This window comes from Pristis pectinata, chromosome 8 (assembly GCF_009764475.1).
Source record: "Pristis pectinata isolate sPriPec2 chromosome 8, sPriPec2.1.pri, whole genome shotgun sequence".
NCBI lineage: Eukaryota > Metazoa > Chordata > Chondrichthyes > Rhinopristiformes > Pristidae > Pristis > Pristis pectinata.
The window spans coordinates 47,341,879-47,368,469 of NC_067412.1; the positions used below are offsets into that span (position 1 = coordinate 47,341,879).

Consider the following 26,591-nt stretch of genomic DNA (forward strand, 5'->3'; position numbering starts at 1 on the left):
ATTCTCACTATCTCAGACTTCAGAATCTGCCTTTCCACCGGGAGCTTCAGACTGTGGGATCAGTCTTTTCATTCCCAAGTATGTTCTGATCTCAAAAGGTGGCCCAAGAAAGTGAACATGATCAGCAATGAGAAATGTGCTGTGGAAGCTGTAGTCAAGGTCTATCTTTGTACTTGGCCAAGGACAGCTGTGATTGAATTGCACCTGATTCACGTGAGTTCACACTGCTAAGCAGAACAAAGAAAGTATTCCTGTTGTTTGTCACTGGTTCATGAAACATTATTTCACCACTTCTCCATTATAGTGAAGGTGAACAACAAATGATGCACAGTTTCACCTTACACAACTTTACATGACTGCAAAGAATTGTAGCTGAAAGTGTCAAAGGCTAAGATAAATTAGAACAGTCTAAATTTAACTAGTATTAAAAATACAACTAATGATAGATCCTAGTTTCTGAATAACCTTGAGAATTCTAAAGGTAACCAGCTGTAATCATTTCTTTGGTTATCATATTGCATCACTTCATATTATTCCAGGCACAATCCATGCCATTTTTCTGTCTCTGCCTCTGATCCATGCCTGTATTTTCACATAACCACCTCTCGACTATTTCACTGATAACCTTGGAACTTGCTACAGAGCTGTTCAAGGTTATTTGGCAGCCAGGGTATAAAAGATCTATCAGGGTCCTGTTTCCCGAACATAAACAGTGATACTCCTCACAGCACTGTTGACAAGGGTGCTACTGTCTTCTCAGAGCGATGGCGTTCAGTTCCCACTTTGCCCTTCAGAGAAGATGCCACTGTGAAAAGGATAAGATGAATCAAGACAGTATACTTTATCATATCCTAAACCACAAGGGACATCCACATTTACCCACCTGCAGCTGCAAAGAGAAGGCAGCACTAGGATCACCTTATATTGCTTGCAAGGCTGCTTCTGAAGTTCTGCTCAAGACTGTGAACTTTATTAAAAACCTGCCCTCGTTCCGGGGGCTGCTGCAACCGGATCAACTGCTGCTACTTGAGAACTGCTGGGCTGCCCTGTTCGTGCTGGGTCTGGCTCAGGAAGGCGTCGATTTTGAAGTGATTGAACCTTCAAAGACAAGCATACTGAAAGAGATTCTAATGAACAAGAAAATCAAAGATAACAAGGAGAAAATAAGCAATGAGCCGTCAGCTGCAGAAGTACAGAAAGTCAAATCATTCCTGAATAAGTGTTGGAGTATAGACTTCAGCACAAAAGAGTATGTGTACTTAAAGGGGATTGTATTATTTAGTCCAGGTAAGCTCTCCATTCTGTTAGTTATAATAGTTACGGTGATTTATATTTTTGGTAAATTTGAAAGGAGATCACTAAATTAACATTGAGAAGGCATTAAGATTATTCTGGAAATATGAATTTTGCTATCTGTCCTATTAATTAAAAATAAGTAATTGTTTCACAGGGTCCATTTGGAAGAAGCACACTGTTATTTGGCACTGGGTCATTCAAAATGTGCATAAATTGGCAAGGACAAACTTATAAGGAAGATGGATTTGTGGTTTAGTCAAAGAGAAGTGAGTGAACCCAAGCTGAACAGGAAGCTGAACAGAAAAAGCAAGGGGAAAGATCAACTTCTGTTCCATTTTCAGTGAAATAGTTCAGTTAGAAATATTTCTGTCACAAAAATGGCAAACCCTTTGGCAAAAACACTTGGCATATACACCATATTTCTGTCTTATTTTTACCTTTTAAGGAATTAAAACTGATGCAGCTCTTAACAACTACTGAACTGCTGACTGGAGTTGAAACCAATCAGTAAATTCATATGTATCTCAAGGAGGTAAGGGTTAGCATTTTACACTAAGATTATTCTTTTTGTAGCATTGAGGAGAAGACAACACTTTAAATTATTATGTGCTCAATAGAAATAATTTGCTGGCTATAAAGATTCATTGGCACAGGGGGAGAAGGTCTTAAGATTCATTGTGAGGTATGCCAATTTGGACAGTGCCATAACTACAAAAGTCAGTAGTCATAGGCCTGAGATGTAACATAGATAACATTTGTAAGACTGGTTTATTATTGTCACAGATACTGAGATACAGCAAAAAGTTTTTGTTTGCATGCCATCCAGACTGACCATGCCATAGATAAGTACATCGAGGTAGTAAAAAGAAAATAAAATGCAGAATATAGTGTTACAGCTACAGAGAGAGTGCAGTGCAGGTAGACAAATAAAGTGAAAGGGCCATGACAAGGTAGACTGGGAGATCAAGATTTCATCTTTTAGTGTATGAGAAGTCCATTCAAGAGTCTGATAGCAGTGGGATAGAAGCTGTCCTTGACCCTGGTGGTACATGTTCTCAAACATTTGTGCCTTCTGCCGAATGGGAGGAGGAAGAAGATAGGATGCCTGGGGTGAGTGGGATCCTTGATTATCTTGGTTGCTTTCCTGAGGCAGCAGGAAGTGTAGACAGAGTTAATGGAGGGATGATTAGTTGCAGACTCACCTTCATAAACTATGTCATTGCAAAGCATGAAAAGATGTTCAGGTTCATTGGGTCAGACCTGGAGAGGTGAATGAGGAAAGAGGATCACTGAATGGGACCATCGAGACTTTGGAGGATGCAGAGTGAGGGGTCTTGTCTAGAGTTTAGGGGTTCAATTTGGGGTTTTGTTGGGGAGCCAGGAGTGATCAGGGAGTTGGGGATAATGGAGTTGAGGGTGAAATCTGTGAGTGAGGTAGTGGTGCAAGAAAGAGAAGGGGTACATGAGGGAACCCACCTGAGACTTGTTCTGGGAACAATGCTCGTAAAAGGGAAGTTAAAAAAAGGCCAGATGTTGGAAATCTGAAATAAAAACAGAAAGTGCTGGAAAAAAATCATTATGTCAGTCAGGCAGCATCTGTGGAAAGAGAAACAATCAACAATTTGGGTTTGTAGCCCTTCGTCAGAACTGAAGGGTCACATAGCCAAAAAGTTGACTTTTCTCTTTCCATAGATGTGGCTTGACTGAATTTTTCTAGCATTTTCTGTTTTTATGATTAAAAAGTGGTTGTTCTGACAGTCCACAATAACAAGCACACCATAACTAGACCTAACTTCACAGGGAGTGCTCTGAAGAAGTCTAACTAATGGGTGAAAAGCCTGATCAAATTCCACAGGGGCATGTTTCAATCTGGACACCTAGGCCATTATTGTTTCTAAGAGCATTTGCTTCAGATCATATAAAAGGAAAAAAAGGACAGTTCTTTTCTTAAATGTGCTGATAGTACTGATCAACAATGTGTTGTGGAAATTGTTTGTTTAACCTTGGCAGAGAATGTTGGCCTTCAGAGCTGATTGGCACCTTCAAAGGTTCTGAAACATGCTGGTGTCAGTAATTTCAGCAAATGTTTTGGAAAATTATGATGAGCAACTCACTTCTTGGATTATATTAGACTCAAAAAATGTTCTGAACCCTGTAAATTCAAAAGTCCCTCAAGGAATTGTACAAAAAACTGAGGTTAAACAAATTAAAGTGGCAATTGGACCCTAAATGACATGGAGTTGTCTATTTTGACTGACATCCCATAGGTGATGGGTTTCTCTGACAATTTTACTGTAGGTTGTCATAGATCAATGATTGCAGGACTAAAGGCCATCTAGCTAGTCCCATTAATTTGGTGAGGGTAATACAGACACACTAGTGGACCATTCGGCCCTTCAGGTCTGCAATCCCATATTCAATTAGATCTTGGCTGACCTGTACCACCGATACATTGATCACATCCTAACATTTGTTCTATGATGTTAACCATCAAATATCTAGCAATCTCAACGCCAATTAATCCTTAGTGTTCACAGACTTGGTGGAGAACTTCCATATTTTAATTATGCCTATGTAGCCAAATGTGATGCGTTGCTGAAAGGAAAACTCAGAGACGTGGAGGCTAAACCAGAGCACACTTTACTGTAACAAGCAAAACGTGCGCGCGTGAAAAAGTACCTGAGAACCTCTCCGGCGAACGTGACGTAACATTCTTGCCGGAAGGACCGCCCTGCTGTTAGTCTACGACGTGCTCCCGTGCATCCGCCCCGTGGCCGCTGATGACGGTTCGAGTCCTGTGAGTACAGGCCGCTACACCACCCTTCCCCCCCCAGAAACGTCCATCGGGGGCGTGGGACCCCCAGTCTGTGTGTACCTCTTGGGTGGCCTGTCCCGCCGGCGCGGTGAGGATACCTTCACCGGTTGCTCAATGTCCAAATGCGCCAGTTTGAGGCGGTCCACTGTGAAAGTCTCCTCGCGGCCACCCACCTCCATGACACACATAGATCCGTTGTGCCGGATCACCTTGAAGAGTCCTTCGTACGGCCTCTGCAGAGGTGACTTGTGCATGCCCTTGCAAATGAAAACATACTCAGAGGTCCTTAGGAATAAAGGACTGTGTAGTGCCACGTCTGGAGGTCGGAACCAGTGCCAAGGTCCCTACCTTGTCCTGCAGCCTCGTCAGCACTTCTGCCGGCATCCCTGCTGGACCTTGGGCCTCTGGCACAAACTCGGCCGGGACCATCATGGGAGTGCCGTAGACCAACTCCGCCGAGGAGGTGCCCAGGTTCTCCTTGGGGGCCGTGCGGATGCCCAGTAAAACCCAGGGGAGCTCATCTGTCCAATTGAGCCCTCTGAGGCGTGCCATCAGGGCTGACTTGAGGTGCCTGTGGAACAGCTCGGCCAAACCATTGGACTGTGGGTGGTACGCCGTGGTGTGATGTAACCGGGTGCCCAGGAGCTGCGCCAGTGCTGTCCACAAACCTAACATGAACTGTGCCCCTCTGTCGGAGGTGATGTCCACTGGGAGTCTGAACCTGGCGATCCAGTTTGTGATGAGCATCCTGGTGCAGGATTCGGTGGACGTGTCTGCTAGCTGCACAGTTTCCGGCCATCTGGTGAACCTGTCGACCATGGTAAAGATATACCTGGCACCCCGGGAGACGGGCAGGGGGCCGACGATGTCCATGTGGATGTGCTGAAACCTCCCGAGTGTCGGCTGGAACTGCTGGAGGGGAGCCTTCACATGCTGCTGGACTTTGGCGGTCTGGCAGTGTACGCAGGTCCTGGCCCAGTGTCTGACCTGCTTGCGCAAACCGTACCAAACGAATTTGTCTGCTACCAATTTGATAGACGCCCGGATGGATGGGTGGGCCAGGCCGTGTAGCGTGTCGAACACCCGTCCCCTCCATGCTGCTGGTACCACAGGCCAAGGTCTGCTGGTAGACGTGTCGCACAGGAGCCAAACCGTTGTCAGGCCGATGGGGACGTCCTCCAACTGGAGTCCTGAAACGGCGGTGCGGTAGGCCGGGATCTCGGCTTCAGCCTGTTGGCCTGCGCCAGCGCCGTGTAGTCGATCCCTGGGGCTGAGGTGGTCACTGAGTGGATGTGGGGGCGGGACAGTGTGTCGGCGACCACGTTGTTCTTCCCTGCGATGTGGCGGACATCTGTGGTGAACTCCGAAATGAAAGAGATGTGCCTCTGCTGCTGAGCCGACCATGGGTCCGATACCTTTGCAAGGGCGAAGGTGAGGGGCTTGTGGTCTGTATATGCGGTGAAATCCTTTCCTTCGAGGAAATACTGGAAGTGCTGGATAGCCAGGTAGAGCGCTAGCAACTCCCTGTTGAAAGCGCTGTACTTAATCTCCGGTACTTGCTGGTGTCGGCTGAGAAAGGCAAGCGGTCACCACTGGCCCTTGACGAGCTGCTCCAGGACTCCGCCGACCGCCGTGTTAGAAGCGTCGACTCTGAGCGCCGTGGGTACATTGACTCTCGGGTGTACTAGGAGCGTCGCCTTCGCCAACGCCTCTTTGGCTCGCTTGAAAGCCTCCATGGACCCCGCGTCCCATGCCACCTCTTTGGCCTTGACAGCCATCAGACCGAACAAGGGTCTCATGATGCGCGCCGCCGCCGGCACGAAACGATGATAGAAATTTACCATCCCCACTAACTCTTGCAGGCCCTTGACCTTGCTGGGTTTGGGAAACTGGCGGATGGCCTGGACCTTGTCCGGCAGAGGGGCGGCTCCATGCTGGTTGACCCTGTGGCCCAAGAAGTCGATATCCATCCGCCCGAACTGGCACTTTGCCGGGTTGATTGCCAGTCTGTGGTTGCTCAGGCACTGGCAGAGTTGGCACAAATGTGCCACGTGCTCTTTGTGTGACTTGCTGGCCACCAGGATATCGTCCAGGTAGATGAAGACGAAATCCAGGCCTCGCCCCACCGAGTCCATAAGCCTCTGGAAAGTCTGGGTGGCGTTCTTGAGGCTGAAAGAGATCCTTAGGAATTTGAACAGCCCGAAGGGGGTGATGAGGGCTGTCTTGGGCACATCGTTGGGGTGCACAGGGATCTGATGGTACCTCCGGACCAGATCAATTTTTGAAAAGATGGTCACCCCGTGGAGGTTCGCCGTGAAATCCTGGATGTGGGGCACTGGGTATCGGTCAACGGTTGTGGCGTCATTGAGTCTCCTGTAGTCCCCGCAGGACCTCCAACCTCCTGCGGACTTGGGCACCATGTGCAGCGGAGGTGCCCAAGGTCTGTCCGAGCAGCGGATGATCCCCATCTCCTCCAACTTCCAGAACTCCTCCTTGGCGAGGTGGAGCTTATCAGGTGGGAGCCTACGGGCTCAGACGTGCAGCAGTAGTCCTTGTGTGGGGATGTGGTGCTGCACGTTGTGCTTGGGACCAGTAGTGGAGAACTGTGGGGTGATGATGGAGGGTAAATCTGCCAGCACCCTGGCGAACTCGTCACCCGAGAGTGTGACAGAGTCTAGGTGGAGGGCCAGGAACTGGGCTTCTCCGAGCTGGAAGTCTGGAACGTCTTGGCGTGGACCAAACGCTGGCCCTTCAGGTCGACCAGAAGACAGTTGGCCCGTAGGAAATCTGCCCCTAGTAACGGCTGTGACACCGTTGCTACCATGAAGGTCCAGGTCAAACAGCTGGGCCTGAAACCCAGCGGGATCGTACGCGAGCCGTACGTCCGGATGGTGGTGCCGTTCACAGCGGTGAGGTCAGGGCCTGGGGCCACGTTACGGGTGTCCATGTTCGAGGGGGTAAGGACGCTGATTTTGGCCCCAGTGTCCAAGAGGAAACGTCGCCCGGAGTGTCGGTCCCAAAGGAACAGGAGGCTGTCACAAAGGCCAGCCGTCGAAGTCACTAGCAACGGCTGGCCCCGGAGTTTCCTGGAAAGGCACACAGTGGACGGCAGCGGCGCGCGTTTGACCCCCATCTCTGATGGTAAAAGCACCATTGATCTGAACCATCATCCTTGTCCCTCGTGGGTCTCAGTGGCTTCGGTTGTGAGGTCTTGGCCTTAGGTTACGCGGTCATGGTTAGGCAGATGGAAGCCCCTCCCCGCTGCTTACTCTGCCACAAAATGTCCATGAGGCCGAGCAGGTCGCTGAAATCTTCACCCGCGAGGAGGAGGCAAATGTCCTCTGGCAGTTGCTCGAGGAACAACTGCTTGAATAAAAGGTACGGCTTATGGCCATCCATGAGCGCCAGCATGTCGTCCATCAGCTTGGATGGCTTGCCGTCGCCCAGGCCGTCCATGTGCAGAAGCTGCGCAGCTCATTCGCGGCGAGAGGGTCCGTAAGTGCAGATTAGGAGTGCTTTGATCTTAGCGTACCAGCCCTCCGTTAGTGGCTGGTGCAGGAAGTTGATGATCTGGCCTGCCGTGTCCTGGTTGAGCACACTGACCACGTAGTAGTACCGCGTGGCATTGGCTGTAATGCCTCTGATACTGAACTGGGCCTCAGCCTGCTCGAACCAAACGTGGGGCTGAGCGGCCCAGAAAGTTGGGAGCTTGAGCGAGACTGCATTGTGCAAGTCATTGGAATTCATGTCGCGGGTTCCAGATGTCGTCTGGAAGCATCGGGGTCAACACGCAATACATCGCGTGTTGCTGAAAGGAAAACTCAGAGACGTGGAGGCTGAATTGGAGCACACTTCACTGTAACAAGCAAAACGCGCGCAAAAGTACCCGAGTACGTGAAGGGTAGGAGGATGGCTAGGATAAAGGTAGGTCCGATTAAGGACAAAGGTGGGAAAATTTGCCTGGAGGCGGCAGAAGTGGGAGGAGTTCTCAATGAGTACTTCTCTTCGGTATTCACCAGGGAGTGGGGTCTTGATGACGCGGAAGGGAGTGCTGGTAGGGGTAATGTTCTCGAGGTTGTGGATATCAAGAGAGAGGATGTGTTGAAGTTTTTAAATAATATTAAGACAGATAAATCTCCGGGGCCTGACGGGATTTCCCCAGGCTGCTTCGAGAGGCTAGGGAGGAGATTGTTGAACCGCTGGTAAGGATCTTTGAGTCCTCGTTGTCCACGGGAATGGTGCCAGAGGATTGGAGGGTTGCAAATGTTGTCCCCTTGTTCAAAAAAGGTAATAGGGGTAGGCCAGAGAATTATAGACTGGTGAGTCTTACGTCTGTGGTGGGTAAGCTGTCAGAAAGGATTTTAAGGGATAGGATTTATGAACACCTAGAGAATCATGGACTGATTAGGGACAGCCAGCATGGCTTTGTGAAGGGAAGATCTTGCCTCACAAGCCTGATAGAGTTCTTTGAGGAGGTGACCAGGAAGATTGATGAGGGCAGTGCGGTGGATGTGGTTTACATGGATTTTAGTAAGGCGTTTGATAAGGTTCCTCATGGTAGGCTTCTTCAGAAAGTCAGAGGCCAAGGGATCCAAGGAAGTTTAGCTATGTGGATTAGGAATTGGCTTGCATGTAGAAAGCAGAGGGTTGCGGTGGAAGGAGTGCCCTCGGATTGGAGGGCAGTGACTGGTGGTGTCCCGCAGGGATCGGTTCTGGGACCTCTACTTATTGTGATATTTATAGATGACTTAGATGAGGGGGTGGAGGGCTGGGTTAGTAAGTTTGCGGACGACACTAAGATAGGTGGTATTGTGGATAGTGTGGAGGGCTGTCGGAGCTTACAGACTGATATCGATAGGATGCAGAGCTGGGCTGACAAGTGGCAGATGGAGTTCAATCCAGAGAAGTGTGAGGTGGTACACTTTGGAAGGAAAAACTCCAGGGCAGAGTACTGGGTAAATGGCAAGGTACTTGGCAGTGTGGAGGAGCAGAGGGATTTGGGGGTTCATATTCACAGTTCATTGAAAGTTGCCTCACAGGTGGAAAGAGCAGTTAAGAAGGCCAATGGGATGTTGGCTTTCATAAATCGCGGGATTGAGTTTAAGAGCCGTGAGGTGATGATGCAGCTTTACAAAACTCTAGTTAGGCCACACTAAGAGTACTGTGTTCAGTTCTGGTCGCCTCATTATAGGAAGGATGTGGAGGTGTTAGAGAGGGTGCAGAGGAGATTTACCAGGATGCTGCCTGAATTAGAGAGTATTGAATATGAGGAGAGGCTTAAGGTGCTAGGGCTTTATTCACTGGAAAGGAGGAGGATGAGAGGAGACATGATAGAGGTATATAAAATATTGAGAGGAATAGATAGAGTAGACAGTCAGCGCCTCCTTCCCAGGGCACCAATGCTCAAGACGAGAGGACATGGCTTTAAGGTTATGGGTGGGAGGTTCAGGGGAGATGTCAGGGGGAGGTTTTTCACCCAGAGAGTGGTTGGTGCATGGAATGCACTGCCTGGGGTGGTGGTGGAGGCAGATACATTGGACAGATTCAAGAGCTTGTTGGATGGGCATATGGAGGAGTGTGGGATGGGGGGATATGCGGGAGGAAGGGGTTAGTTAGTGTGAGGGTGGTTTGATGGACGGCACAACATGGTGGGCCGAATGGCCTGTTTTGTGCTGTATGGTTCTATGGTTCTATGGTTCTATGGAGCCTCGCTGGCGGACGTGACGTAAGATTCCTGCTGGAAGGCCCGCCCCGTGGTTAGTCTATGACGTGCTTCTGCGCGTCCGCCCGCGGCCGCCAATGGCGGTTCGAGTCCCGTGAGTACGGGCCACTACACCTTGTGAGAAAACCATTTCTGTGGAGTAGGGGAGGCACAAGCATACTCTGAAGTCTCCATACTCCAAATATATTTCCTAAAACTCCTGGCAGACTGGGGAATGTGTCAATTTGTGTGAAATAGTCATGGACATAGTTGATTAGTTTTGCCATTAACCAGCATCTGTTTTTATTGTCCTAAAGAGGAACACAGGAAATTTTGTGGGCAAAAGCATTTATTGAAACAAATTTGCCTGCTTTGGTCCAACACAGCTTCACATTCTGACCTGTCGACTGAGTCCCTCTTTTATTTTGAAATTTAATTACTTGTCTCACGAAACTACCTTTTTTTATTCACTTATGATCTCTAATATTTAATTCCATCTATAGATTTTATGAATTTATACTCCTTGCATGGAACTGTACAAAGGGTAGTATATGATACCAGAACTGTTCTTTTTGATAGAATTCCTGATCTGGATGAATCATTTTTAGGAGTACAGAGAACACACCCTTCAGCCCACGATGTCTGTACCATGATGCCAATCCAAACTAATCCCATCTGCCTGCATGTGGTCTATGTCCCTCCATTCTCTGCATGTTCATGTGCCTGTCTAAAGTGCTTCTCTAAAGTCACTATTGTATGGGCTTCCACCACTTCCCCTGGCAGCATGTTCCAGGCACCTACCACCCTCTCTGTGTAATAAATTGCCCTGCACATCTCCTTTAAACTTTCCCCATCTCACCGTAACCTATGTCCTCTGGTAGTTGACATTTCCATCCTGGGGAAAAGGTCTCTACTACCCTATCCATGCTTCTCATCATTTTATAAACTTCAATCAGCTCACCCCTCAGCCTTCAGTGCTCCAGAGTACTTGATAATGTATGAAATAGTTCAAATTATTTACTGGCATGGTCATTGCCTTTACATCAAACCTCTCCAAATCCAGATTTTAACTTTTCATCATTTTATAGTATTCAGAGGTTGAAATTGTCCAAATTATCATGGTTGTTAAGTCTGGGAGGTCTGGTTTGCATTGCAGTTGTGGAGACATACAGAGACAGCCCTTTGGCCCATTGAGTCTATGCTGGCCACCAACCACCCATTGGGACACAATCCTGCATTGGGATTGGGAGTAACCAGAAATGTGGTTGGTGTGACTGTGCCGCAGTAAAACCATTGAAATCCTGGCAACTCCTCACTTTTTGCGGGGTCCATTTCAGTGCATCACTTTTGAAGCTGAACGAAACATGGAAATAACAGTGGAAGAAAAAAATCGTTTGGCATCTTAGAAAAAAAAGAGTTAGTTTTTTGCTGTTTGGAGATTCCAGTCATTAAGTATATCTTCCGGACCAAATCAAATGTGAATGATTTTTGTTTAGAAGCTGCAGATGCTAGAAATATGAAATAAAATCAGAAAATGCTGGAAAAACTCAGCAGGTTGGGTTGTCTGACCAACTGAGTTTTCCCAACATTTTCTGTTTTTAAACCAAATGTGAATTCCTTCTTAATATTCCAAACAAGTATATTGTTTTAATTAGTCCTCACTCAATCAAAAATGATTTAGTACAACTCATATTCACACGTATACATGGTTAGAATTGGATTGCACTGCTTGGCAGAGAGATGGAAACTGGTTAAGTAATAGCCTTCGGAAGAGACGGACAGATGGATACATGAAGAAAAAGAATAAATTCAGGGAGATGGGAGCAGAGTGCGAGAGTTTGGTAACTTGACAGCTTTTGTTTAGACTGCAGGCTGAATGGTTTTCTTCTGAAAGTGATTCTCTTTGATAAATAAGATACAAATTTGTGGCTGGAAATGGTTTGAATTTTTAATTCATTATTGGGTCCCCTTTGGCACTTAGGAGAAATAATCTAGAGAGGACAGAAATTTATGGTATCTAGAAGCCAAGTTAAAATGTGGCTTTTAGCTGGCTTGCCTCTTTAAGCTGATGATTTATGTATTCCCTGCAGGGAAATGCTCTAAACAGGCAGATCCTATCCATTGAAGGAACTTTCAAGCTCCTAAAATCAAACTGGGAAATGTTTGTTGAGAAATATTGTCCTCTAAATTAAAGGCATAACAGGACAAGCATTCTTTCTCTTAATTATCATCATTATAGACATAAAGTGTATCACCTGGAGTGTAAGAGAGGCACAGCAAAAATTGAGTGTTTTACTGTTGGATTTGGATCATTATAAAATCTAGTGAGGATTTTGTTTGGATTCAGAGCAAAATTAAGACTGGCAGTGTCTTTTGTTTCTCTCACTGTATGTGGCCTTTAAGTCAAAAATATATATGTTGATGGTTGGTTAACCCATGATCTCATCCTGTCAATATAACAGAGACAGGAAGGAATCTTATGTAATTTGAGTGTACAGTCCATGTTCACTGCACAGTTGATTACTTGCATGCACCTGTAATCATTACATAGAACTAGTCTGCAATGCATAAAGCCAGCCTGTCGCTCTTAAAAGGGTGGTGGATTGTGGCTGGACGAGATGTTGGGAATCCTACATGAACGGAATCTGACCTGGACATTGAATAAAAATGGCACCCAGATCTTCTAACACAGCACTGGTGGAAAGTAGGATCGGAAGGGGCTGAGGCCAATAGATTCATGGTGAAATGTCAATGACAGAAAATGGTTGTGGAGGTCAGTGCTCAGAGTCAAGATCCCAGCAACCAAGCTGCAACATCATGCCACAAGAAACTCAGTAAATGCATCCTTAGATGTTTAAACATAGCAATTATATCACCAGCCTTAGTGCACCACATCTCCCTGAATCATCACCAACAATCTCCACCAACCAGGACTCGTTTCAAACATACAATGGTTCACACTATTATAAACCTCACACCCACGCCTCACAGCCTGAATACATAGCCAGCTATTCAACCATGGTAGCCACATCACCGAAACACATCACACAACCTCATTGAGATACTTCTCTGTCTTGCAGGAGAAGGTGGCATACAAGTGAAGAAACTAACCAGAGAGGGACATGTGCACCTGGATATTGTAACCCACCTGTGGGAGAGGGTGCAGTCAACAGAGGGGCTGATATTAAGTTTTGGACATTGATGGGTTTTGTAACTAATGAAGATATCAATACTCTCAGAACTAATTCTCCTCTCCACTTACCACCTCCCTTCCCCTCACTACAACCCTACCCTCCTGAAGTGCAACCAGACCAGCAGCAGGGGGACATTTGCAAAATGGTAAATTAGGATTTCTCGGTGTGATAAAGTTAATAACTAGGAGACGTGATCCAATCATCATCATGGCTGGGCCTTGCTCTGGCTTCACCCACATGGCAGTTGTGAGTGCTGAAGGTTCAGGGCTGTAACATCCAGTAAGTATGAAGCTATTTCTGTAAATCAAAGCTCTTCCCTCAAAATAATGTTTAAAGAGGAGAGGGTGAGGCAGGAACTTGTGTTGCACCATAACCAGCTTCCTGCTGGTAAGTGGGGAGCTGGAAGTTTCAGCCACAGGTCCTTGCTGAATGAGGATAGCTTGGGTTGAGGCAGGGTGAGTGAGAGACCCTGTGGTGTCCAACCCTGCAGCTGCTGCCTCAGCTCCCTCCCCACCACCACCAGCTCATCCTACCTCCACTGAATAAGTGTCCTGCATACAGTCAACACTGGATTTCTTTGGCGAGACTGCTGCAACTAAACAGGAACCAGCAAATCACCTAACTTCCTTCCCACTGCCTGACATCTGCTACCATTACCAGGAAATCATTTCCTCTCTGATTCCTCTAGGAGCATACTCTCCCTACAGGTAACAGGTCCAAGAACCATATCCTGCTACAGGTACCACGTCCATGGACCATGTCCCCCAAAGGTACCAGGTCCAAGGACCATGCTCCTTCAGTGGTCCCCCAAGGGTCAACACTGCTCCCACCTGGGATTCTGTTCACAGGACACTGCTCTAGCACTGGTCTCAGGGCCCTGAATCCTCTACCATCACATTGCCCTGAGAGGCTGCTGGGAGTACTGTTGGCCCTTTCACTCTCTTCTAGGGAATCACTGGAGAGAAATCAGAATCAGGTTTATTATCACTGATATATTTTGTGAAACTTGTTGTTTTGCTGTAGCAGTACAGTGCAAGATATAATAATTACTATAAGTTACAAGAATAAATAAACAGTGCAAAAGAGGAATAATGAGATAGTGTTCATGGGTTCATCGACAGCTTAGAAATCTAATGGTGAGGGGAAGAAGCTGTTTCTGAAACATTGAGTTTGGGTTTAACATTGAGTTTGGGTTTTCAGGCTCCTGTACCTCCTCCCCAATGGTAGTAACGTGAAGAGGGCATGTCCCGGATGGTGAGGGTCCTTAATGATAGATGCCGCTTTCTTGAGGCACTGCCTCTTGCAGATGTCCTCGATGTCAAGGAGAGTTGTGCCCTGATGGAGCTGGCTGAGTCTACAACCCTCTGCAGCCTCTTTCAATCCTGCACATTGGAGCCTCCATACCAGGTGGTGATGCAACCAGTCAGAAAGCTCTCCACCATATATCTGTAGAAATTTACAAGAGTATTTGGTGACATACCAAATCTCCTCAAACTCCTAATGAAGTAGAGCCACTGGCATGCTTTCTTCATGATTGTATCAATGTGTTTGGCCCAAGATAGATCTTTTGAGATGTTGACAGCCAAGAACTTGAAGCTGCTCACCCTTAGATCATCTCTGATCATTCTGTGCCATCCTCTGTCTCCAGCACTGTTTAATCAATATTTCTAATAAATCTACCTCTTTTTTCCCCTATGAGAAGTGGTCTCACTGAGACATGTAAGACTCTGATGGGGGTGAACAGCATAAATGCTCAGAAGATGTTTCCTTGAGTCAGCACGTGGGGAATTGGGTGAAGAGTCTCGGGCCATTTCAAACTAAGAGATAGAATTTCTTCCCTCGGTGGCTAATGAAACTTTGGAATTCTCTGCTTGTTAACAGGATTTATGGGCATTTGGAGAAGCATAGGCTGATTAGGGACAGCCAGCATGGCTTTGTCAGGGGAAGGTCATGCCTCATGAGCCTGATTGAATTCTTTGAGGATGTGACAAAGCACATTGATTAAGGTAGAGCAGTGGATGTGGTGTAAATGGATTTTAGTAAGGCATTTGATAAGGTTCCTCATGGAAGGCTCATTCAGAAAGTCAGGAGGCATGGGATCCAGGGAAACTTGGCTGTGTGGATTCAGAATTGGCTCGCCCATGGAAGACAGAGGGTGGTGGTAGATGGTGCGTATTCTGCCTGGAGGTCGACGTCCAGTGGTGTTCCACAGGGATCTGTTCTGGGACACCTGCTCTTTGTGATTTTTATAAATGACTTGGATGACAATGTGGAAGGCTGGGTTAGTAAGTTTGCTGATGACACGAAGGTTGGTGATGTGGATAGTGCAGAAGGTTGCCGTGGGTTACAACAGGACATTGATAGGATGCAGACCTGGTCTGAGAAGTGGCAGATGGAGTTCAACCCAGTAAAGTGTGAAGTGATACACTTTGGAAAATTGAATTTGAAGGCAGAATACAAGGTTACTGGCAGGACTCTTAGCAGTGCGAAAGAACAGAGGGATCTTGGGGTCCACGTCCATAGATCCCTCAAGGTTGCCACGCAGGTTGATAGGGTTGTTAAGAAGGTGTATGGTGTATTGTCCTTCATTAGTCATGGTACTGAGTTCAAGAGCCATGAGGTAATATTGCAGCTCTATTGAACTCTGGTCAGATCACACTTGGAGTATTGTGGTCGCCTCATTATAGGAAGGATGTGGAAGCTGTAGAGAGGGTGCAGAGGAGATTTACCAGGATGCTGCCTGGATTGGAGAGCATGTCTTATGAGGATAGGTTGAGTGAGCTAGGGCTTTTCTCTTTGGAGAGAAGGAGGATGAGAGGTGACTTGATAGAGGTGTACAAGATGATAAGAGGCATAGATCGAGTGGACACTCAGAGACTTTTTCCCAGGGCAACAATGGCTAACACAAGGGGACATAATTTTAAGGTGATTGGAGGAAGGTATAAAGGGAACGTCAGGGTTAAGTTTTTTACACAGAGTGGTGGATGCATGGAACACACTGTCAGCAGAGGTTGTTGGGGCAGATACATTTGGGACATTTAAGACGCTCTTAAATAGCCATATGAATGATAGAAAAATGGAGGGCTATGTGAGAGGGAAGGGTTAGGTAGATCTTTGAGCAGGATAAAATGTCAGCACAGCATCGTGGGCCAAAGGGCTTGTACTGTGCTCTGATGTTTTCTGTTCTATGTTCTAACAGTTCAGGCAGAGGAACAAATGTTTCAGCGGTCTGCTCTGTTACATGTGTGGTGATAGCATTGGCCACATGCTTGAGGTATAAAAGCATTGTGAATGACTTCATAGGCCTGATCATCAGTTGAGTTGGTAGTAAGGAAGGAATTTGCAATGTTAACATTCATTTTGAGAGAACTAGAATATAAAAGCAAGAATTCACTGCTGAGGCTTTATAAGACATTGGTCAGACTGCATTTGGAATATTGTGAGCAATTTTCCATATCTAAGGAAAGATATGCTGACCCTGGAGAGGGTCCAGAGGAGATTCGCAAGAATAATCATAGGAATGAAAGGCTTAACATATGAGGATCGTTTGATGTCTCTGGGCCTGTACTCGATGGAGTTCAGAAGGATGAGGGGGGATCTCATTGAAACCTACCAGATACTGAAAGGCCTGGATAGAGTGTACATGGAGAGGATGTTTCCATTAGTAGGAGAGTCTAGGATCTGAGGGCACAGCCTCAGAATGAAGGGACATCCCTCTAAAACCAAGATGAGGAGGAATTTCTTCAGCCAGAAGGTGATGAACCTCTAGAATTTGTTGCCTCAGAGGGCTGTAGACATGGTCATTGGGTGTATTTAAGGCAGAGGTTGATAGCTCCTTGATTGGTAAGGCGGCTATGGGTTACAGGGGAGAAGATGGAAGAATGGGGTTGAAGGAAAAAATCAGCCATGATTGAACAGTGGAACAGACTCAATGGCTCAAATGGTCCGACATCTTACATCTTACAGTTTTATGGTCTAAACAAAGGAAAGCTGTTGTTGCCCAGTAGACACAAATCTGTTGACAACGGTGACTGCAGTGGAGCTGCCACAGGTTGAATGGATGAGGATACTGGGCAACGTCTGCTGCCCATAGCTGTACACAAGCTCAGTGGTGAGAAAGTACAAACACTGTCAGACTTGAAATATGTAGCAGCAAATCAACATATGTCCAATTAATGGCTCCTTGCACCAGCAGAGAGACTACAATCCTAATAAACTTTATTTACTTCCTCGTGTCTTATAAGAGAGAACAAAATGTGGTTCGGCTTCTTTGAATTGAGTGTTTTAGTGACCCCATCTCCTTGAGAAAAATTGAACAACAATTTGAAGTGGCCTTAGCAAAAGTTTCCAATTGCACTCTAGAAGGAGCTGAATGCATAAATGTTCACTGTCATGCTCACCTGGACAGCCAAGAGGGACATGATTGTTACCATCCCATGAGGAAGTAATTGTGACTGCATGAGATGGTGGATTGCACTGACCATCTCCTTCATGAAGCAACTATGTGTTCTTTCCATTGTGCAAGGAACATGTAATGATCTATAAGACCACAAGAAATGGGAACAGGAGCAGGCCAGTTATCTCCTTAAAGTCGCTTGGACAATCGTTGGTTCCACACCAAAAATCAAATTGGAGAACTCTTCCCTGAAGACCCCAAGCGGACATGAGTTGCAGCTGAGAGGGCTTCTTCCCCCTGCCTTTCCTTTTCACTTTTCTGGCTGTTCATGTTGCTGTGTCACCTCTCCATGTTTTGTGTTTACACACTATTCCAAGGGAAAGGCCTGCTGATACACCCATATGTCAGAACAGCTGAATACCAAAGTTCCATTCTCTGTAGATTTTTGCAACTATTCAAACCATCAAAGAGGAGTAGAAGAGTTCATAAGACCCTCCACTCTCTAAGGCCACCTGCTCTTAATATCCTGCTCTCCCTATGGGAATCTATTATCAGGTCCCTGCTTTCCCTAAGGTACCTACTCCAAGGATTCTGCTTCCCCTATGGACAGCTGCACCTAATATCCTGCTCCCTCTATAGGTACCTGCTTTTCCTACAGCACTCTGCTCCTGAACGAGAAAAAAATCAACCAACAATTAATCTATAGTGCTTGATAATCCTTTTAAATACATTGGTGGGCATTTTCACACAAGTAAACATGATCACCAATGGGAGGTTAAAATAGTACACAGGTTGAGCTACTGATTCTATGATTCTATGCCACTACTGAACTGCTAATGGCAGTGCTGACAGCAAATCTATTTTGCATACAAAATGGCATCATTACCTGCCTGTTCTGTCTATTTCCAGCGGATGTTCACTGCACAACCTTGTTATTGAGATGGAGGCTATTTTTCCTTGCCCATGCAATTATCTAACTTGAAAAAGTATTGATCCATGTAAGGTATTTATCCATGCTTGAGCCCATGCAGCAGAGATAGTTCTTTGGAACTCTTGTAAAAGAAGTGATTCCTCTTCAATATTCTTCAAACTCATTTCAATTTGCACGCGTCAAAGTGAATTCAGCTAAGACATCTTTTTAACTGAATTTTTGGAACCTCAAAAGTTTCTGTGCTACTTGTTATTGATGCTGAGGTTCCAATAAAAATGACCAATGAGAAATGTGTTAAAAATTTAGCTCTTGTTAAAGGGTATGAAGTCAGGTGTTTTGATATTGGACATATCCATTGTGAGAATTGCTGGACACTTAATGTTTTCCCTGTTTTTTTATCTATAGACATGTATCTCCAGTGATGTTATAGAACCGTCATTATTTTAGTTGAAAAACAATTACCTTAAATTCTAAGTTTAGCAATACATGTGCATTGAAATACTACAAAAGACCTACTGAATGATAGAGGGAAACTAGTCACTCCCCAGAGTCAAAAAGTGGTGACTAAGTTTCAAAAGTAAGTCATTGATACATCCTCAGAATGTGATAAAAGTTCTATATTTCCCTCTGTCCATCATCAGCTCTTTCCTTCTCTTCCCCTTCGATGCTGACAGTTATACTCTGTTGAGTTCCTTCAGACTGAATTGATTTCATGGAATGACAAAAACTGATTGATGACACCAAGTGATTCCTATGGATTATGTTACCATGCACAATGTCTGCAGTCCCAGCTGCAATTACTTAATTTGAAAAGGTATTGATCCATGCATAGTGGTTATACATTAGGAACATACAGACAATTTATTGAGTCAATGGACTTTTGGCCCTGAATCCATTCCAAAGGGATTTGGCCATACGTGTTGCTGATTGACAGACTAAACCAACATTTACCTGCAACAGATCTTCCAGCTCCCACATCTTTGAAGCAGCTCGTCCAACATGGCACCAGTGAAATTCCAAGCTCCAGCCACAAAATACACAGAAATGCTTTGACAGCCAATGAGGTGTCCTCACCTGTTTAACCAGCTGTCGAAGCACTGAAGTGTTTTGAATCTTTCTAACATTCTAAAACCATTAACTTTAATCAAATAAATTAAAACATCCAAAATTTATTAAAACCATATGAAACTAAAACACCAAAAATTAAAACAATTGAAACATTGAACTTCAATATATAATCTTCAATTTACCTTAGTCCTCGTAGAAATCAATGGGGACCTTGTTCCTTCATCAATTCCAACCTAGTGGAAGCTATACAAATGATTCAGAAACTTCATGCCCCCTCCTTAGGAACTCAGCAGTGGAGCAGATCTACAATGCCAGCTGCAAACATCTGTCAGGAAGTACAGCACTCCCATATTTGCACAAGCTCGTGCAAAAATTCTGAAAATATAGGGCAAATTACAGCCATTGTTTTGGGTGTGCTTGAAGGTCATAAATTGCTTCCTGTAACTAATCAATGGATAGCTGAATGACTGTCTTACCTGTAGAGGATCCCGCACACAAGAGTACTTACTTCTATAATGATCCTTCATCTATACACCAATCCCACATCTGTACAGCAGTTCTACAATCAGGAATCTCACAGTTGCAGAATGACCTGACATCTAGCTCTCTCCTTACCTGTTATTCAGTTGTCTTTCCTGAATTGTCATTGCCCAGTTGACGTACTGCTTTAAAAGCAATCACTAGAGTTATAACTCCAATACCTTGATCTATTGTCACTTGGAAGTGGGGTGGACAGTAATAGGGTTTATCTGATGGTTAAATAATCAAGTACCACATCTGAATTCTTAGGAAAGGGGTCCTTGAGATCAGGTCTATGAATACTGAGCTATATAAGTAGACTCACACTACACGGCCTCTGCTGTAGACCCATCCTTCAACCGATTGGGTGCAGTGTAAGCTCACTATTGAAACAACACATTTTTATAATTGTAATATTGTCTGCCTTCATGTTATTACAAGTATGAATCATCTTAGTGATACAGCCAAGACTTGCCACAACAAGTGGAGGTGTCTGATACAGCTAGAATAAATATACATTGGGATAGCTGTCCCACAGAGAAGATAGGTGACCTCACGGACTCAAGAGCATAGACAACATGGCAGACTCTTTCCTCACAATGCCAGGATATGTCCTGTCTTACTGGAAGGACAGACCCACCAGAGGGGAAGGCACAGTGGTGTAAAGGCTTTAGGGAGCAGGCCTGGGTGTCCTGAACATTGACTTCAGACTTCATTAAGTCTTAGGGCATAAGGTCAAATATGGCAAGGAAACCACATTGTGATTGACATATACCAAAGATACATTGAATCATAGAGTCATCATACCATAAACAGGCCCGTCGGCCCACTGAGTCCATGTCAACCATCAAGCACCCACTTACATTAATCATACAGTGGTCCCTTTTGATTCTACTGTCTTTAGGAATATAAAACTACAAGAGATATAAATAGGATGGATAGTGTCTGTTTCTGAAGGTAGGGATGCCTAAAACCAGAGAATTTGAGATGAAAGAGAAGAGGTTAAAGGGGATCTGAGGGGTAAAATCTTCAAACAAAGAGTAGTTGGTGTCTGGAATGAGCTGGTGGAATGAGGTGGAGGTGGAGGCAGGAACGGTGACAACATTTAAACTGCATCATTCTAATGAGCAAGGCATAGAGGGATATGGAACAAATATAGTAAAGTGGGATTAGTATAGATCGGCATGATAATCAGCATAGACAAGGTGGGCTGAAGGGCCTGTTTCAATACTGTACAGTTCTATGACTTTCTCCAGATTCGACCACTCACCTACACACTAGGGACAATTTACAGCATCTTTGGGATGTGGCAGGAAACTGGAGCACCTCGAGGAAACTCATGTGGTGACAAGGAAAATGTGCAAACTCCACACAGACAGTGCTGGAGGTCAGGATCAAACCGAGGTCACTAGAGCTGTGAGGCAGCGCTTGGTAGAAGGACTCTTTAATCTGCATGCTCCCCAAAACCTTCATATCCTTCCTGTAATGTGTCAACCAGAACTGCACCCAATACTGTGACCAAACCAAATTTACAGTATACAGCTGCAATATGACTTCTCAATACCCCAACGTATAAAGGTAAGCATGCCATATGCCTTCTTTACCACCTTATCTACTTGTGCTTCCACTTCAGGAAGCTACGGACTTGCACCCCAAGATCCCTCTGTACATTAATGCTATAAGTATCCTGCCATTTACTGTAAACTTTCCTCTTACATTTGAAGTTTTAACATTGAATTTAAAAATGTTAAAGCAGATTTAAATAATTAAAACATTAATACAAACAAAAGTAATTTAAAAATATATTGCTTCAATATTTTAATAGTTGTAAAATCTCCATTGAATTGGATGGGCTCACAGCAAGCTGAAGCTCCTCTCTTGGACTCCATGTAGTAAAACGGAGCTTGGCAATAAGCTTAGTACTTTAGCAAGGAATCCCAAACTTGTTGGTGCTTATGTGGGTAAATGCTGGCAGTTCTGGGTGTGTAGCTGCTGGCAAAACTCATTGAAATCCAAAGCATTTTTAAAGGACAGGCCTGAATGAGTAATTATGGTGAATGCAAGGGATCATCAAATAATATTCTGGTGAAAAGTTAGTTCTGGAATTTCATGACTGCTGGGAGGTATTTTGTTCTAGTATTTGCAAGGAATATATGTATAGTTTTACAGTCTAGCCTGGACCCATTCCTCTTTAATGGCATTGAGTGAAGTATAATTTGTTTTCATGGTTCATGAGTCACTTTAGGGTTATTTCTTATTGTGTTGTCTTTGTTCATACACCTCAACTGGCCAGCTGTGGCTAAGACAGTTGCCTTTGTCAGAAGGTGAAAAACAGCCACTGCCTTCCCTTGTTACAACAAGAACCACATTTCTGAAACATTTTATCAGGTGTAAAGTGCATTTGAGTGTCCTGAGACCATGTAAGTCTTTGTTTTCACTCAGAGTGCAACAGAATAAAATGGAAGTATAAAACATAAAAATTTGAAGATATTTGATGTGCTTTAGCCAGGTGAAGTGGATGTTCTGAGAAAATCAGTATGTTGCAATTCTAATCCTTGTATCTTTGAAATAAATGTCTTCTTTTCGATTGAGGACGACTTGGTTCAGTGGGACCTGAGGTGGATGGTGAAGCCAATGTGGGATAAATATGTCTCCAACCTTCACCCTCCACAACTGCGCCTCCCCCCAGATCGCTCCATCTGCCTCTCAATAATTTTTTCTCTCTCTCTTTGTTTGACTTCATCTATCATCCACCTGCTACTGTCTCCCAACTCCAACCAGTCCCCTCCCCTACCTGGTGCAATCTGCCTGTCATCTTAAACCCCTCTTCAGTCCACCAATCACTCTGTCTTACCACTCCTCTTCTCTTCTTTATACTGGCCATCTCCCCTCTTCACTCTCAGTCCTGATTCAATGTTTTGACTCGAAATGTTGACAATTCCTTTCCTCCCACAGATGCTGCTCGACCTGCTGAGTTCCTCCAGCAGATTGTTTGTTGCTCCAGATTCCAGCACCTGCAGTCTCTTGTGTATCTGTGGGATAATTCTAATACTTAATAGAATTCTTAAAGGAAAACATGTTGAAATCAATATATTTTGGAAGCAAACAGCTATTTTAATGAAAAGTCTATGACACGAACAAGTCAGGAATTTGGTGGCACCGTGAGTTAATTTACAAGATTAGTAATTCAAAATCCAGAGTTTGAGTTCAAATCGCATTATAGCAGCTGTAGTATTAAAATTTGATTAATAATCTGGAATTTACATAAAAACAATTAATTTTAGGTATGATGGCCACAGAACTAATGGGTTGATCCATCTGGTTCTGTTGTTCCAGGAGAATAGCTGCCATTTTAATCTGTCATTCTAGACGCACCATTGTGGTTGATTTTAAATAGCCTCTGAATGGCCAGGCAAGTGCAATTAAGGGCAATTAGGGGTGGCCAATTATTGCTGTCCTGATTCCCTGATTCTGAACATGACTAAATCAACTGTATACATTCTCCTTGCTTACATTTACCAGGATTTTGCAAGTACAGACCAATTACCATCTCTAGTCATTGCCCTAACGTGTTTCCATTTTGTTCCGCAGATGTATCGGGTTTGCACTCTCCGCAACACATTTTGTGCCTGCAACAGGAGGCGGAACAAGCCCTCACCGAATACACCCACTCTGTCTACCTTCAAGATACAACACGCTTCAGCCAAATAGAGCTTGCACTAAGGTCCTTAAAGAGCATCAATCCTCCAGTCATCACACAGCTATTTTTCCGACCTCTGATTGGAAATGTCCAAATGAATGCTTTGCTGATGGAAATGTTATATGCGAGTTAGTCAGACGTCATTGTAGGAACAAAACATTTAGTGGGTGCACAAGATATTTGTGCTTTCTGTTGAAGTTGCTAACTTATTTATCATAATTGTGTCTTCTGGACATTTACATATAAAGTGTTTTGATTGTGCCTGAGCTGTACCTAACATACATAATCTAAAAGTTGGATGGATGCATTAAAGTATATGTAATGCTTACTTTTTGTGTGAGATTTTTTAAAGCACTGCAGTCAATAAATTTGTCCACAGCAAGAGGCCAGCTCAAACTCAACACTCAAGGTCTCCAAGAAGCTTCATCTCTGTTGCATGGTCATTTGGGGCCCAGTACTTACTTTGAGGGCACTGATAAAAGAACTTTGGGCCTAGAATCTAAATTACCCAAAGCTGTTTTCAGTAGGATTATGCAATTTAAAAGTAGATTTTCTTTCCCCGGAGGGACTACAATAACAGCCTTTTCCAGGTCTTTTACCCTCACTTAGAATATTGGCCTATGTGTCCTGACTCCCAGACTCCTGTCAGGAGTCACTCTGGTTTTCAGGATATGATCTCCAGGCTGGGGTACATGGAATGATGTACTCCATGTGCAAACTCCCCTTGAATTGGACGGAGGTATTACGATAAACAGAACACCCTTAGTGCCAACTGAACAGCCATGTCTATTACAACAATGTCCCAAGGGCTTGCTATGTGGAACTCTCAGGTACCCTACCATATACTTACCCAAGGTTTAGATACAGAAGTATGGTATACTTGTGTTTAATTAATGACCACTCTCTATTTTTAATTGTGGACATTTGGCCTTGGAAAATAAATTTTAGGCTGCAACAGAACTTTGTTGCAGTCTCAATATTTGCCAACTTCATCAACTCACTTTCTATTTCAGATACTGGGATGATTCATTTACCTTTGCTAATGCTAAACAAGTGCTTCAGTGTGTATGCAATGCCACATGTTCAGTTCCTGGATGAGACTATGAGACAAAGTATACAACCAGCAGCAGATATTCCTGCCACAGTCAGTGTGTGAGACCAAAGGCGATTTTTTCCCCAAAAACATAGTTTTATTCTGGCATGCCTTGGTGGGCAGTGCAGGATCCCAACTGCTTGTCATCTATGTTAATAACAAAAAATGAAGAGCAGATGTAAACAGCAGAATGTGTCCAAGTTTGCTGACAATATGAGGGTAGGTGGGAAAGTAAACAGCAAGAGGAAAATTCAGTCATGTGACACTTCTCTCCGCCACAATGCCACATACCTAAGGAGCTATCGCCGGAGTGGAAAGGAGTTGTAACCACTCCCAGGTTGAAGGGCATCATTCTGGAAATTCCACTGGCCACTTTTGTCTGCATATCCCCACTGCGCTGACGTTGCAGCATTAGGTATTCACCAGATGATCTCTTTTCCTGAGGATAATCCTTTGGAAATTACATCACATTGTTCCAAGGAGTGACAGCTGTTGTCTCCCCTCAGTCACATCTCCACCACTCTGCTTGGCCTGCTACAGCTCAATGTAGAAAGGCCCTCCTTGAGCTTGACCCAGGCACCAATCTAGTACCCACTCCAATGCCCTAAACTAACTCACCCCCAGCATTTCAGTGGCATTGATCTTTGGATCCATACTTTGATACTTGGACTCCCCCCCAAGAAGGCCACAATCCCCAATCTCTGAACCTTCTCCACTCCTCCCCCCAACCCACTCCCTCTTTGTCCACACATTGTCACCAGGTACCCAATCTCTAGACCTTCAGACCCTAATCTCAGGAAGTTCTTCCCACCTCAGCCCAGCTCTGAACTCCTGACTTCCTCTAAGCCACCAATCTCTTGCCTCCAACTCCAACTCCCAAACCCTGATTTTGAGCTATGTTTCTACCCTCAAGCCCCAAGTGTACCTCTGATCCCTGGCTCTCTCTTCTCTCCAACACTCTGATGCTCCCTAGTCTCAGAAACACAATAGACACTGCAACGCTGGCCTTTCAGTGCCCCTTCAATGGCTACAGAGAATTTCTCGGCCAAAGATTCAGCAAAGGAATATCGGCAATTTAAGTGAGTGGGCATATAGGTGGCAGATGATGACAAACATATGAGGTTATCCACTTTGATGGAAGTAATAGCAACTTAGAACATCAATTAACTGGTGCAAGATGAATGAATACTGGTAATTAGAGAGTTACAAGAGTTCTTATAAAAGTATGAGAGTAAGGAAGTCATGTTGCAGCAATATAAAACTTTGCTTGGGCTGCCTTGGGAATAATGTGTGCAAGTTTGGATGCCCTTTTACAGGAAGGATGTGGAGGCCTTGGAAAGGGTTCAGAAGAGGTTTACCAGGATCCTGCCTGGATTGGAGGGTATGAGCTATAAGGAGAGATTGGACAAACTTAGGTTGTTTTCTCTGGAGCATCGGATGCTGAGGGGAGACCTGACAGAAGACAGGGTGGACAGTCAGAATCTTTCTCCCAGGGTAGAAATGTCAAATACTAGAGGACATGCATTTAAGGTGAGAGGGTGAATGTTTATAGGAGATGTACGGGGCAAGTTTTTTTACACAGACTGTGGGAAGTGTCTGGAATGGTGGATGCAGATACAATAGTGGCGTTTAAGAGGCTGTTGAATAGACACATAAATATGTAGGGAATGGAGGGATATGGATCATGCACAGGCAGAAGAGATTTAATTTAATTCAACATTGTGTCAGCACAGACATTGTGGGCCAAAGGGCCTGTTCTATGTTCTATGTTCTAAAAGCGACAAGAAAATTAGCATTCAGGTACAGCAGATTTTTGGGAAAGCAATTGAACTGTTGGCTTTCATTGCAAAGAAAGTGGAGTATGGTTGGAGAAGGTGA

General features: G+C 44.8%; 1 protein-coding gene across 1 annotated transcript; it reads left to right on the plus strand.

Moving 5' to 3' along the window:
* Positions 1-764: 764 nt before the first annotated feature.
* On the plus strand, positions 765-23,783 carry LOC127573779 (nuclear receptor subfamily 0 group B member 1-like). Its single transcript, XM_052022285.1, has 2 exons — positions 765-1,287; positions 23,512-23,783. The coding sequence occupies exons 1-2, from the start codon at positions 765-767 to the stop codon at positions 23,751-23,753; spliced, it is 765 nt and encodes a 254-aa protein (XP_051878245.1). The 3' UTR covers positions 23,754-23,783.
* Positions 23,784-26,591: the final 2,808 nt, after the last annotated feature.